General features: G+C 42.2%; 1 protein-coding gene across 2 annotated transcripts in view; it reads left to right on the top strand.

The window, feature by feature from the left end:
* hbs1l (HBS1-like translational GTPase) overlaps positions 1–15992 on the top strand; it is a 53123-nt gene that overhangs the window by 16756 nt on the left and 20375 nt on the right. For both annotated transcript variants that reach the window (XM_058409508.1, XM_058409506.1), the window contains 4 exons: positions 7373–7481; positions 9367–9593; positions 12461–12626; positions 13959–14076. In XM_058409508.1, the coding sequence (XP_058265491.1) occupies positions 7435–7481; positions 9367–9593; positions 12461–12626; positions 13959–14076 (558 nt within the window). In that variant the 5' untranslated portion in view covers positions 7373–7434. The remainder of the gene's footprint in view (positions 1–7372; positions 7482–9366; positions 9594–12460; positions 12627–13958; positions 14077–15992) is intronic.

The raw sequence follows: 15992 nt of genomic DNA, 5'->3' as shown, positions 1-15992 counted from the left end.
GTGCCAGAGCTCCTGGTTCAGTTCCTCAATGTGTCTCAGAGATATATCTGTATTAACATGATACGTGATGGTCAGAAGGTGTGGGTTGATTTGCTCTAGAGGTATCCCTGTATAAATATATATAGTCATATATTAATATTTTATTATAGTAATAACTTTAAACATTGAGTTTGTTTTCTGTCACAGGATTTTTTTTGGTTTCTCTGTAACAGGAAAGGGCGAAAGTGTGACGTAAACATAGAAACTGGTCATATAACTCTCTGCTCCTCTATTTTTCTGCCTCTGTGCCTTTCTGTCTCTCTCAGACTCCGTGCCCCTCTGTCTTTCTGCCCCTCTGCCTCTGTGCCTTTCTGTCTCTCTCAGACTCTGTGCCCCTCTGTCTTTCTGCCCCTCTGCCTCTGTGCCTTTCTGTCTCTCTCAGACTCTGTGCCCCTCTGTCTTTCTGCCCCTCTGCCTCTGTGCCTTTCTGTCTCTCTCAGACTCTGTGCCCCTCTGTCTTTCTGCCCCTCTGCCTCTGTGCCTTTCTGTCTCTCTCAGACTCTGTGCCCCTCTGTCTTTCTGCCCCTCTGCCTCTGTGCCTTTCTGTCTCTCTCAGACTCTGTGCCCCTCTGTCTTTCTGCCCCTCTGCCTCTGTGCCTTTCTGAGTGTTTTTTGTCTTTCTTTCTCTTCACCTCTCTGTCTTTTTGCCCCTTTGTCTTAGCCTGTGTGTGTTTGTCTCTTTCTCTTCACCTCTCTGTCTTTTTGCCCCTCTGTGTCTTAGCCTGTGTGTTTGTCTCTTTCTTTCTCTTCACCTCTGTCTTTTTGCCCCTCTGTCTCTCTGTCTCTCCGCCCCTGAGCCTCTCTGTGTGTCATTCTTTCTCTTTCACCTCTCTGCCTCTCTGTCTTTCTGCCCCTTTTTTGCATTTCTGTCTCTCTCAGACTCCGTGCCCCTCTGTCTTTCTGCCTCTGAGCCTTTCTGTGTGTTTCTCTTTTTCTCTTCCCCTGTCTGTCTTTCTGTCTCTCTGACTCTCTGACTCCATGTCTCTCCATCTCTGAGCCTCTCTGTGTGTCTCTTTCTTTCTCCTCTCCCCTCTGCCCCTCTGTCTTTACACCTCTGTGCCTTTGTCTTTGACTCAGTGACCTTCTGTCTTTTTGCCCCTCTTTCTCTCTTTATATATATATATATATATATATATATATATATATATATATATATATATATGAAAAACAATAAAAGGCAAAGATTTGCCCATTTGAAATGTTCAATTTGTCATTCAAAAGTTTCTAAATGAAGAGTGCGAGTTTCATCCGTCTTTATAATTATAGACATGACTGCTTTTACTTCAAAGGTTAACCTAGCAAAAAAGTTTTCGAATGAATCACGAGAATCACGTGACTTGCAATGAAAATTTTCCTATTTATTCACAGTGCTGTTAATTATTTTATTAATATATATTTTTTTTAATGTGTACTGAGCTCTCCATCTGCCCTCCCCTTATCCCCTCCCTCCACCTCCTCCTCCTCCTCACCACTGACAGGTGAAAAGCCATGAAATGATGAAGAATTAGGATGGTTTTAGCCCTCGCCGGTATTTGGTTTTCTGCCTCGGATCCGTTTTCCTAGCAAGACCTCATTTACATATCCTGCTGGGCGTGGTCCTGGCTGTGTGTGTGTACGTGTCCTCAGGAGAGAGAGAGAGAGAGAGGGATGATTTGCTTCTTTTGTCATCACCTTTGGGCTATTCTTATTAAAATGATCATGTAGAAAGGTTGACCTTGGTTGACATTAATGCTGTAAGTGTCCCTCATGCACCCTCCAGCGAAGCCGAATAACTCGGACCTTTGTCTGTGTACAGGTATATCAGTGTTCATCTAGATCATAATTAGTAAATTATTTAATTTATTAAATAAATGTATTAAAAATGTTCAGCTTTTCCAATAAGTTTTAGACTAGATTTAAACAGGTTCTATATATATTGATTTATTTACACACACACACACACACACACACACACACACACACACACACACACACAGGTAAAATTTACCTACTTCCCAGTCAACTCATGAGTAAACAGATGACAAAAACAAGCCTTGGAGTAAGAAATGCTGCTCAACAACTCCACAGAGAAGAAGGTGACTGTTTTTCACATAAACATTACATCACGGTGAAATGATTCTTTAGGGAAATACCCCAGCTTGTTAGGAAGTGCAGGAGAGTGGGCCCTCTGGAGAAGGTTCAGGGCCTTGCTCAAGGGTCCAGCGGTGGCAGCTTGGCACATGCTGGAGCTTTGAAATCATGGCTTTCTGATGAGTAATTCTTAACCTTTGCCCTAAAATATGAGTTTACTAGTTTAAGGAATTAATGTAAGGGATTATTTCAGCCTGTTGTTGTTGTTGTTGTTGTTTGGGGTTATCACAGCGGGTCATTTAGTCAGCATGTTTGGATTTGGCACAGGTTTTATGCCGGATGCCTTTCCTGACGCATCCCTTGTGTTTTAGTGCCAGTCCCAAGCCTGGATAAGAGTTAACCCCTTAGTGGCTGGGTTAGCTTCCTGCCCAGGAATCGAACCTGGGGCATGGCAATTAGAGGGCTGGGTCCTGCCGCTGGACCACCAGGAGGCCACAAATAGACAGACAGACAGATAGATAGATCCTTTATTCATCCCAAAGGGAAATTTACTTTTTTAATTTTTATTTTATTTTATTTTATTTTATTTTATTTTATTTTATTTTATTTTATTTTATTTTATTTTATTTTATTTTATTTTATTTTATTTTATTTTATTTTATTTTATTTTATTTTATTTTTTTTGCCTGTATTGTAATATAAATAGAAATAACTTGTCTGTTTTTGTTAGGATGAAATATGAAGACAAACCGACTCTTCAGCACCATCAGTCTTTATTACTAATAACACTGAATGGACTCTAGACCACCGGAACCGTAAGCTAGACCAGTCAGTCAGTCAGCCGGTCAGTCAGTTGTTCAGTTAATTGATGTAATAGTAGCAGTGTCTGGTAAGAGTCTTGTAGAGCATTTTATTCCTCGGTTATCTGAATATAACACCCCCTCAAAAGTGCTTGTTCTGGTAGTATTTGGTTAGTAAGTGTGTGATAAGTAATGTAGCATTAAAAATGCCACTGGCAGTGTTTTGTGTGCGAGTCAGTGTAAGAATGCAACCCTTATTGTGTGTCTGGAGGATAGATATTCTGTAGGTGTGGCTGACTTTGTGTGTTTTGTTAGTGTGTGTGTGTGTGTGTGTGTGTGTGTGTGTGTGTGTGCGTGCGCACATGCAGGTGAAGGAATTATCTCTACCCCCCACACCACTTCCTGGCCTTGTGGCTGTGCCTGCAGAGTCAGGTGTTTGTGTGTGTGTGTGGAAGATAAAGGTTGGTTTGCTCTCTCTGTGTGTGTGTGTGTGTGTGTGTGTGTGTGTGTGTGGTTGGGGGGGTGGGGGGATGGTTGGTGTGGGGGTGGACAAATGTCCATAGAAATACTTTATTATTCTTTCATCCTACACATTTTTCTTTTTATTGAATCTACTTTGGCAAGTCAAGAACTGTTTTTATTTTTTATTGAGATGGAGAGAAACCAGTAGGATTTTTCAAAGTGGACCTGTTTAATCATCTACAGCTTGTTGGTGCTCACTAATATGACTCCTTTACCCTAAATGATGTCAATAAGTACGAGATGCTGCACTAAAGCCACGGTGTGAGGTCTCCGTATCACAGTACAGGCTTCACGAGATGATCCTGCAGTATCGATCCATCGTATTGTCAGAGTAGGAGTAGATCAGGGTTTATAGCATGTGTAGAGGCAAAATGTCTTCCATGGGGACTTGGTATTAATATGGAAAGCCTGTTTGAGCAGACCTTCCAGGATTCTGTGTCTTTGCTGTTTGCAGAAATGAACGCAAAATCAAGCAATATCCAGATTTTCAGCCGATTTGTGTCGAGACGTCTGGTGTTGCGTCATCACGAGACGTATTCTGCCTCATCCATTGACGTGTGTGTGGAACATGAGTAGTGCACTCTGAGAAAGTTATTACATACGTGTCTTCACTTATAGGAGTTTAAAAGAAGAATCCTGTGCAAGAGATTTCACCAGTTTTCTGCAAAAAAGCAAAATTTCTGCAAAATGGAGCATTTATTGCTGCAACAATCTCAACAAAACCGTGAAATCTTGCAGGTTATACACCATTTTGTTCCGTGTCATGTTCAGGGGTGCCACCATTGATCGATGGACCCTAGATCCTTCATTTAAGAAGGTCGTCTGTACCATGACCTTCACATGATTTGGAAAATCCAGCCTTTATCTGATCCTCATAAGCGCTCACTGTTGCAGTGTTAAACATGACGGCTGCATTCTTCCATCAGGGAAATAGAGCGATGCTCAAGACGGCTTTGTTTCCTGGGCGTCTTCTGGAAATCCTGTAGGATCCAACCGATCAGATCTCGACTAGGAATCTCCGAAGCGTCTCCGTGTTTGTGTGCCGTAGGCATCGGACGTTCAGCCAACGGTTCGGCTGAGGCCGAGTCCAGGCTAATACGATATTTACATCCCAGAGGGGTTTGCATTCATTCTTGCACATATTTGAGGTTGTATGCAGCTTTGATTAAAAAACATACCATATGCAAACCAGTATGGTGAAGGTATTTTGACTCGGTCACTGTTTACTAAAACTATGTAGGAGACAGGTCACAGAATACAGACGCTCAGTACTGGGCTTTCTAGGACGACCCGTTGTTCTGGAAACGGGATGAACCTTATAAATGACAGGACAATGTGAAGCCACAAAATATGTTTCTATGTTGCAGTGCTTGGACACGTAGAGTAGCCGTACAGTGGATTTACAGAGGAAGGAGGCGGTGGTGGTATTACTGGAAAACAACCAGTGATGCAAAGCAGGGTTACTGTTACCGTCATGAAGATAATTATTTTCCTGTAAAGGCTTTAATTTCCGTTACGCCACAGAACTTTTCCAATGCGTGTAAAGGACGACTTGACGGTCTATAGCAGCATCCGCGATAACAAGTTAGTTCTCCTCCAAGCCTCTGCTTTTTAATAAGACTTCAGGATCAATGTTCCTGCATCGGGAAAGCTTGTAACTCAAGGCGGGCTCTTCCAAAATGTTCAAATTGAAACGAAGTAAATTATGCAAGGAGCGCCGTTCATAGACGACTTTCAGGAATTCCCCGTGTATGCCGTTACCATAGAAACGGTAACGTATTAGAAGAAGCGTGTTGATATGCACATATATAAATATAGCTTGCGATTTGCCTCAGAGTCAGGGCTGCTGTTCTGGAAATACCTTCCGACCAATCAGCTCTCAGCTCTCAGCAGGTGGCTGTGGTGTCAGGGGAATAGAGTGAGCTCACTAGAGGGAAATATTTGTCCACTGAGAATTCACTATAAAGCGTGGCCATGAGTCAGATCCCACTCAGATCCTCATTCTGTAAAAAATTTCCAAAATAAGCCACAGAGCTTTTTTTATTTCACACTGTGCCAGTTTTGACATGAAAAGACTGAATCATTTCAGGACGTACATCAGTGTCACAAAGTTCTCAAGAATCGTCAAAGGCCGAGTTTCAACTCCAATGTTGCTGCGGTCAGCTTCGTGCTCTGCTCCATGATCCCAATGAATAGTGTGTGTGTGTGTGTGTGTGTGTGTGTGTTTATTCGTCTTAGTGAAAGCCTGTGGGTTTTATGGCACCGGTGCACACTCGATGCGTAACTGTCAGTGACGTGGGAACAGTTAACTCTTTCCTAGCCAGGCTACAGAGAGAGAGATGACTGGCTGTGGGTCTGTGCACTGACTCGACGAGTACTGGAATGACAAAGCAAACAGAAAGCCCGGTTACCTTAGAGGGGGAAACACACACACTCACACGGTGTGTCTCACACACACTTTCTTTCGTTCGTCTGTTTTTGCATGTCACCTTTGTCGGTGTATCTTGAGAGAGTTGAGTCATGAATTTCAGTAAGTGAAACGGTGCAGCAAAGATCTCCTCGATTTTTATGTATCCATGCATCTGATGACTCGAGGCATCTGTCTGGAGTTTGTTCTTTCACACAAAGCGTATCGTTGTAACCGGATGCAATTTCCTTGAAATCTTCATTAAAGTATTATTATTTTTTTAATTTTGCAAAAGCCAATACGATAATCAACCTCGTCCTCCCAAGTATGTAAACGGTTCTATCCTGGTGAGCGTGGCTTCTTCCAGGATGCCTCCGCTATTCTCCACAATGCCCGAGGAATGGTTTATCGAGGATGAGAATGGTGTATACGTCCTTCATCTCAACACACACCTCACTCGAGGCATTAGAGGCATGGGTCGGACACCAAGCGAGGGTTAAAAAAAATCATTTTGTAGGATTGACACCAAGGTGCATCTTCACCAGTTAGTGTTTTGATGGGTTTTTAGGTATTCACGGTGACTAAACGTCCCACTCGGTCGATATCTCTGAATTACACACGCTTCAGCATGAGCAGTAGCAAGAAATGAATGAGTCAGAAAGAAGAGATATATTAAAAAAAACAAGACAACAACAAAAAAAGAACAAAACTTTATGGTCTCTAAGTACTTTCCATCAACGCCCCCCCTTTTATTTTCACTTACGATCAAAACAATATAGTTTTATATAAAATTAAAAAAAAAAATTCCTAAGCTCTGGGTGTCTGAGGTTGGTGTGTGTGTATATATGTATATATATGTATGTATATATGTATGTATATATATATATATATATATATATATATATATATATATATGTGTGTATATATATATATATATATATATATATATATATATATATATATATATACTTACACATATATATATATACATACACATATACATACACACACACCAACCTCAGACACCCAGAGCAAAAAATATTAAAGTAAATTTTGTACATAATTCATTAATTTCTTGTCATTATCAGCTCATTAAAGCTCTAGAACTTGTCTAGATTTCATATTTTATATATATATATATATATATATATATATATATATGTATATATATATATATATATATATATATATATATATATATATATATATATACACACACACACATATATACATACATATACATACATGTGTGTGTACGTATATATATATATATATATATATGAATGAAATCTAGACAAGTTCTAGAGCTTTAATGAGCTGATAATGACAAGAAATTAATGAATTATGTACAAAATTTACTTTAATATTTTTTTAATTAATTACAATAATTAAAATGTACAAAGAATAACAGAAGTATGGAAAAAATGTTATGGATAATAGTGTGTGTGTATATTGTATATTGTGTGTGTGTGTGTGTAACATCCTGATATAAAATGTAATTCCAACTTTTTTTTTCCCCTTTATAACTGTTTAGCGAAACCCCGTGAGCTTCCCGAGACTCGTCTGGAATCTGAGGTGCTTCCTAAAGTGGCTCGGATGACCGTCTCTGGAAAGAAGCAGACCATGGGCTTCGAAGTGCCGAGGTAAGAACAGCAGGAGCTAGGTTTCTCTCAGCACAGAGTTCAGCAATGTTGTAGAACAAAAAAAATAAATAGGACTCGTGAGTTGAGTCAGTAATTCTTAGTTTTGGTAACTGAATTCTCTCTGTGTGTGTGTGTGTGTGTGTGTGTGTGTGTGTGTGTGTGTGTGTGTGTGTGTTAAATTTAAAACAATGACCCGTTTTAACCTGACTGTACGTGATGCGCCTCGGTTCTAGAATTTCTCGTCTGAAAAGGCCAGGCCATATATGGTGAAGATAAAGATGGATAACATTTTCTAGCTCATATTTAGGTGGTCCTTTAGCAGAAATAGGGGGACGGTGTGTGTGTGTGTGCGCACGAGCTAGTAGCATTAAAACCACAGGAGTGGCTGCTGCTTATAGATTATTCAGATGAACATGCAAACACAGAAATCCGCAGACTATCACCTCCCCACCTTAAACCACAGACCACACCCATGGTGGAGGGGGAAGGGGTGGATTATGAGGTGTACAGAGTGTCGGGTTGTGTGTGCAGGTGGATCAACCTTTATACTCACACAACCTGAAAAGTGTATTCCTGTAGAGCACGTGACTAAAGCCTGGAAAAAAATCGATATAAACATGGGCGTAAAGTTTTGTCACATGTAGGTCACTTCTCAAGCGCTGTTTCCTGTGCTGTCCTTCTGAGCTTTAAAGATATATGTGAAAGAAAATCACTCGTACAATATTATTATTATTATTATTATTATTTAAAATTTCATTTCTGTCCATATGTCTGCAATTTATTTCCTTTATTTATGAAGCACATTAAACCACAACAGCTGCCTCAGCGTGATGCACACGAGTAATAACAAACATGACCTTAAAATACCCAGCATGCTTCAGTTTACATCACGTTAAAGAAAAGAAAAGAAATAGCCTTTATTTGTCACATATACATTACAGCATCGTGAAATTCTTTCTTCGCATATCCCAGCCTTGGAGGTTGGGGTCAGAGCTCAGGGTCAGCCATGATACAGTGCCCCTGGAGCAGAGAGGGTTAAGGGCCTTGCTAAAGGGCCCAACAGTGGCAACTTGATAGGTAATACTCAGATGTAAGAGTTTGAGATGAATTCCTTCTTGTATAGCAGACACTCGAAAATAAACAAATTAAGGTATAGTTCTGGTGTTTATTCAGCTGTTTTGGAAGGAGTCTCCAGTGTCAGCTGCACTTTTTTGCTCTTATTAACTTCAAGAGATGGGGAAAAATCGAAAGCATGCTGCTCTAAAATACAACACACATTTAATACAACTGTAAATGGATAATAAGTACAATAGATCATTCTTTAAGATTTAATTTAATAAAGAATTAAGATTTAATTTAATTAAAGGGAATTAAGATTTAATTTAATTAAAGGGAATTAAGATTTAATTGAATAAAAATGAAACAAGATTTAATTTGATAAAAGGAATTGATTTAATTGAATAAAAAAGAATTAAGATTTAATTTAATAGAAAATAATTAAGATTTAATTTTATTAAAAAAATAAGAATTCAGATTTAATTTAATAAAAATAATTCAGATTTAATTTAATAAAAAGAATTTTTATTTAAAAAATTGAAAATCTGATTTATTTTCCTATATTGTAAGGCATGTTGTGTGCGTGTTTCATTCCATCCTTAATGTTGCAAAAGATTTCTGATTTAAAATCAAATCAAAAATTGATTAGCATTGGAAAAAAAAAATCACGCTGGCTTCTAAATATTTTCTTTTATTTCCTTACCCAGATGAGCTCGTTTGGTTAAAAACGCTTATTCTTAGCTGTTAAAATCTTGCTGAGGTGTCTAGCGGCTTGTAAAGGATGACCAGATGAACGCTGGTGGAACACTAATTTGTGTTGTCTGTGCAGTTCAGAGGAGAATGGAGTCACCTCCTCTGTCCGCAGAGGTCAGAGTCCAGAGGCGACGGCAATGGCCGCTCCGGAGACTCCTTCGAAAGCGGCGTGTGTGGTGGCGGAGGACACGGCGGCCCCGACTCCGCCTCGCTCCACCAGCAAAAACAAACAGCAGATCAACATCCGCACCGAGCTGGAGCAGAGGCAGGGAGGGAAACCTCTCCTCAACCTCGTCGTCATAGGTACACCTTCTCCATCCACAGCTTCATACACGTGATCCGACCACTTTAACGATGGGTATTGTGTACGCGTGTATGGCTTTTCACACTGCGCTGAACCCCGGATTATCATTGTTCTCGTCTCTGCGTATAACACCGACTAGAGGAACATTTCACACTTGTGATTTGAAAGGGGGTTTCGTATCACGCTTTATCCAGGGTTATGAAACTCCAGCACAGCTTTCGCGGTGTTAACTAATAGCATAACTAACTTTGCTGTCAAACGTGTATACTGTCATGTTACAATGTTATGTCTAGTTGCTTAGCAACCGACACCCAATCGAGTGCCTCATATAACATGAAAAACAGGGTGTAGCAACATTTAACAAAAACAGCCCGGTAGTGTCAGACGCCAAAACACTGAACATCACAAAAATGCACCTCGTAGCCAGGGATATGATGAATACAGTAAGTCCCTGACTTATGAACATTCGTAGATGCGAACAAATAGCGGAAGTAGCTCACGTGTCTGTCGGACGTTGTCACAGTTGTGCTGCTGTGTGCTTACTGTACAGTGTGATAGTGTACAGGAGTACAGCGCTCAATCAGAGCCAAGGATGTCCAGAAGCAAGAAGAAAAGCAGAGGTCATGTGGAGGGGACTCCTAGGAAGTGCAAAGCAATAACCATGGTCACAAAATAAATTGAAAATAATTGAGAGATCGGGCCGAGGCGAAAAGCTTTACGTTGTATGTTTGTGTTAAACGTGTATGACTTACTTTGTCGGACTTGCGAACGAACCCGACTTATGACTTACTTAAAACAACGTTTCTCCAGGACCCTGCTGCTACATAACGTGCGACAGCACGGAGCCCCATAAGACAGCACGGAGCCCCATAAGACAGCACGGAGCCCCATAAGACAGCACGGAGCCCCATAAGACAGCTCGGAGCCCCATAAGACAGCTCGGAGCCCCATAATACAGCACGGAGCCCCATAATACAGCACGGAGCCCCATAAGACAGCACAGAGCCCCATAATACAGCTCAGAGCCCCATAAGACAGCACGGAGATACATAATACAGCTCAGAGCCCCATAAGACAGCACAGAGCCCGATAAGACAGCACGGAGACACATAATACAGCTCAGAGCCCCATAAGACAGCACAGAGCCCCATAAGACAGCTCAGAGCCCCATAAGACAGCACGGAGATACATAATACAGCTCAGAGCCCCATAAGACAGCACAGAGCCCCATAAGACAGCTATGACAGCACGGAGCCCCATAAGACAGCACAGAGCCCCATAAGACAGCACAGAGCCCCATAAGACAGCACAGAGCCCCATAAGACAGCACGGAGCCCCATAAGACAGCTATGACAGCACGGAGCCCCATAAGACAGCTATGACAGCACGGAGCCCCATAAGACAGCACGGAGCCCCATAAGACAGCACGGAGCCCCATAAGACAGCACGGAGCCCCATAAGACAGCACGGAGCCCCATAAGACAGCACGGAGCCCCATAAGACAGCTATGACAGCACGGAGCCCCATAAGACAGCACGGAGCCCCATAAGACAGCACGGAGCCCCATAAGACAGCACGGAGCCCCATAAGACAGCTCAGAGCCCCATAAGACAGCTCAGAGCCCCATAAGACAGCACGGAGATACATAATACAGCTCAGAGCCCCATAAGACAGCACGGAGCCCCATAAGACAGCACGGAGATACATAATACAGCTCAGAGCCCCATAAGACAGCACGGAGCCCCATAAGACAGCACAGATCCCCATAAGACAGCACGGAGCCCCATAAGACAGCACAGATCCCCATAAGACAGCACGGAGCCCCATAATACAGCTCAGAGCCCCATAAGACAGCACAGAGCCCCATATGACAGCTATGACAGCACGGAGCCCCATAAGACAGCACGGAGCCCCATAAGACAGCACGGAGCCCCATAAGACAGCACGGAGCCCCATAAGACAGCACGGAGCTACATAATACAGCTCAGAGCCCCATAAGACAGCACAGAGCCCCATAAGACAGCACAGAGCCCCATATGACAGCTATGACAGCACGGAGCCCCATAAGACAGCACGGAGCCCCATAAGACAGCACGGAGCCCCATAAGACAGCACGGAGCCCCATAAGACAGCACGGAGATACATAATACAGCTCAGAGCCCCATAAGACAGCACGGCGCCCCATAAGACAGCACGGAGATACATAATACAGCACGGAGCCCCATAAGACAGCACGGAGCCCCATAAGACAGCACGGAGCCCCATAAGACAGCACGGAGCCCCATAAGACAGCACGGAGATACATAATACAGCACGGAGCCCCATAAGACAGCACGGAGCCCCATAATACAGCAAGGAGCCCCATAAGACAGCATGGAGATACATAAGACAGCACGGCGCCCCATAAGACAGCACGGAGATACATAAGACAGCACGGAGCCCCATAAGACAGCACGGAGCCCCATAAGACAGCACGAAGCCCCATAAGACAGCACGAAGCCCCATAAGACAGCACGGAGATACATAATACAGCTCAGAGCCCCATAAGACAGCACGGCGCCCCATAAGACAGCACGGAGCCCCATAAGACAGCACGGAGATACATAATACAGCACGGAGCCCCATAAGACAGCACGGAGCCCCATAAGACAGCACGGAGCCCCATAAGACAGCACGGAGATACATAATACAGCTCAGAGCCCCATAAGACAGCACAGGATTATTAGTTAACCCAGGTCTGAGCAGTGTGAAACCATGACCCTGGAATCTGTTTCCTCAGAGTTTACCATCCCCCAGGGGACTATTTCACGTGTGGAAATCTCTCATATGTGTGAGTTTTTTTTTGTGTCTGCATGCATGTGCACAGGTCACGTGGATGCCGGTAAGAGTACGCTCATGGGTCATCTCCTGTACCTGCTGGGGAACGTGAATAAACGCACCATGCACAAGTACGAGCAGGAGGCCAAGAAGGCGGGGAAGGCCTCTTTCGCATACGCCTGGGTGCTGGACGAGACCGGAGAGGAGCGAGACAGGTCAGTCGAACAAACCGACAGCTCTAGGCGTTTGTACTCCTTTTTCATTCTGTTTCTTGGTGTGTGAAGAGTAAAGGGTAATACTTAGGTTTGAATTTGTTTCCAAAATATATCTTTTGAAACGCCCTGTAGTGCCTTCAAGTCATTTCAGAATTACAGTAATTACGGTAACTTCCGACTCGGGAAAATGCACTGACTCGTCAAACTCGAGGACGTTCGTCTGCATCACAGTGTAAATGTTTGTAAACGTCACTCTTATTTTCCGCGGTACAAAGCATGGGTGCGGCTGCAGGTTCGGCTTTTTTTAAATTTCATTTTTGGCTGCAGCGTTTCCTTAGTCTATATTTTTCACTTCAGGAGAATAAAATAAATTATAGTAATAATATTTTTATTAATTTCAGGGTTCCCATAAAATACAGTTTCATTATTTTGATTTTTAAATCTTACTTTATTTTGGTTTAATGTCATTACTTCATAATTATTATGATCTTACTCTCTCTCTCTGTCTCATGGTCTCTCTTCTCTCCGTCTCTCTTTCACCCCTCTCTTTCTCACTCTGTGAGATCTTTATTTTGTGTCGCATTTTGTCTTTCTCTCGCTCTTTTCTCTCTCTCTGTTCTCTCTTTCTATTTATTTCTCTCTCTGTCTCCATCGTTCTTTGTCCATGTGTCTGTTTTTCTGTTTCTGTGTGTATCTTTTCTCTTTCTTTTTCCTCTCTCTGTTTCTGTACATTGTCTCTCTCTTTCTGTCTTGCTCTCTCTGTTTCTGTCTCTCATCTCTGACCTCCTCTCTCTCTCTCTCTCTCTCTCTCTCTCTCTCTCTCTCTCTGTTTTGTCTCTCGTCCTCTTTTGCCTTCATTCCCTCTCGTCTCTGTCTTTTGTCCCCCTATGTCCTTCTCTCATCTGTCTTTTTCTGCATCCCTCATTTCTTGTCTCTCTCTAAATCTGAAATCTCTCTTTTTTTTTTCCTGTCTCTCATCTCTGGCCACCTCTCTCTCTCGCTGTCTTTTGTCTCTCGTCTTCTCGATTGCCTTCACTTCTTCTCATCTCTTGTCTCCCTTTCCCCTTACTCCCTCTCCTCTCTGTCTTTTGTCTTTCTGTCCCTCTGTCATCTCTTTCTTTCTCTCCAACCCTGATTTCTTGTCTCTCTCTTCTCTCTCTCTCTCTTATTTCTCTTTTTTTCTGTCTCTCTCTCTCTCTCTCTCTCTCTCTCTCTCTATCATCCCACTTTCTTGCCCTCTTATAACTTCTGATCTTTCTGTCTTTCTAATCCCTCTTTTGTTTCTCTCTCTCTCTCTCTCTCTCTCTCTCTCTCTCTCTCTCTCTCTCTCAGAGGGGTGACCATGGATGTGGGCATGACCAAGTTTGAGACCAACTCTAAAGTAGTGACCCTGATGGACGCACCAGGACACAAAGACTTTATTCCTAATATGATCACTGGAGCAGCACAGGTATAACAAATGCAGACACTAGGCCTCATGGCTAGGGCTGGTCCGTGCTCGTCGGTTACTCTCTGTGTGTGTGTGTGTGTGTGTGTGTGTGTGAGAGAGAGAGAGAGAAAGGAAGAGACGGATATAGAGTTTTAGTGACTTTGCAAATTTTTGTTTCTGAAAGTCTGAATGAAATCTTTGCTTTGTAGCTCAGGGTGGCACCACAACTCTCCATATGAGTGTGTGTTTTCTGTTTGGTGCTTGTGTGAATGAATGAAATTACTCACGGTCTACTGGCCGGATTTACTCACTTCCTTGCGAGTGGCTGCTGAGTAAGGTGTTTGGTAGAGAGAAAGCAGTTCTGGGTGTGTGTCTGTGGCTGTGTGTGTGTGTGTGTACTGAGAAAAGGGGCTCAACGAGGGAGAAAGTGTGTGTGTCTGTTTTGGGGGTTTCATTCTCATAAGTAATAAGCCGGGCTGTTTTTCAATCTCAAATTTAACGATCTTTTCAATGTTGTTTAAGCACGGGGAAATTTTCTGTAAAAATAAAATGCAAAACTTTGTGTTGGTAATGCGGTAAAAAAGCCTCCACCTTTCCCAAATACTAGTTATAAATAACCCACGCAGAACCGGCTAGGTTCAGGTTTTAAAGTAGCTGAAGAGTTTGAGGTGTGTTTGAATATAAGGGGGGAAAAATGTAAGCTATTTTATTTCAATTAGTCTTGGATGAAATCTGATGTTCAGATGTGCCTAAAATGATCTGCCTTAACATTAAAACCACTGACAGGTGAAGAGGTTGATCACCCAGATGAGGATGAGGTTCCTCTCAAGGTTTCTTCCCGCATATCATCTCAGGGACCACCATCACCATTTGAGATGATGTCCATTGTTAAATGCGCTATACAAATAAATTGACCTACACAATATATTAGACAAAGGTTTTTAATATTAGGGCCTCACATCATATACACTATATTGGCAAAAGTTTTGGGACACCACTCCAAATCATTGAATTCAGGTGATGTTTTTCAGGGGCCCTTAGTTCCAGTGAAAGGAACTCTTAATGCTTCAGCTTCATACCAAGACATTTTGGACAATTTCATGCTCCCAACTTTGTGGGAACAGTTTGGGGATGACCCCTTCCTGTTCCTGCACACCAGTGCACAAAGCAAGGTCCATAAAGACATGGATGAGTGAGTTTGGTGTGGAGGAACTTGACTGGCCTGCACAGAGTCCTGACCTCAACCTTTGGGATGAATTAGAGTGGAGAATGTGAGCCAGACCTTCTCGTACAGCATCAGTGCCTGACCTCACAAATGCGCTTCTAGAGAGGAATGGTCAAAAATTCTTATAATCTTTGTGGAAAGCCTCCCAGGAGAGTTGAAGCTGTTCTAGGGAATAGGGAAGATATCAGACTTTTATACCATAAATGCATGTCATGGCTTTGACCCACTGCCATTTTTTGAGTTAATATCTGTGTATGATGCTGTGAAATAAAATAATAAAATTAAATAAAATAAAATTAATTAATTAATTAATTAAATTATGAAATAAAATAAAACAATAAAATAAAATAATATAAAATAAAATAAATGGGTCATGTTGACCAGACATTTTGGACAAATATGGAAACAAATTTGTTAGGCCACGCCCAATTAAACCACGGCCCCACACCACACACTGCTCTGTCTACATATAGCTGTTTAAATGGTGGTATAAATAACACAGAAAGCTGTTGGTAATGTGAGCAGTGTTTTTGTATTGCTAGACGTCACACCTCTCTCTGTGAGCTAATCAGTAATTAACAGTTAGGGAAAGAACCCAACACATACACACACACTCTCTAAAATCAAACTGTACTGAGAACGCTTTGCACAGAATTTATTCCCATCAGAAGTCATACTACAGGAAGTGGAAGACACTCCGGACCGCATTTGT

The sequence above is a fragment of the Hemibagrus wyckioides genome, linkage group LG15 (assembly GCF_019097595.1).
Source record: "Hemibagrus wyckioides isolate EC202008001 linkage group LG15, SWU_Hwy_1.0, whole genome shotgun sequence".
Classification (NCBI taxonomy): Eukaryota; Metazoa; Chordata; class Actinopteri; order Siluriformes; family Bagridae; genus Hemibagrus; species Hemibagrus wyckioides.
This window is presented reverse-complemented; position numbering and strand designations above follow the sequence as displayed.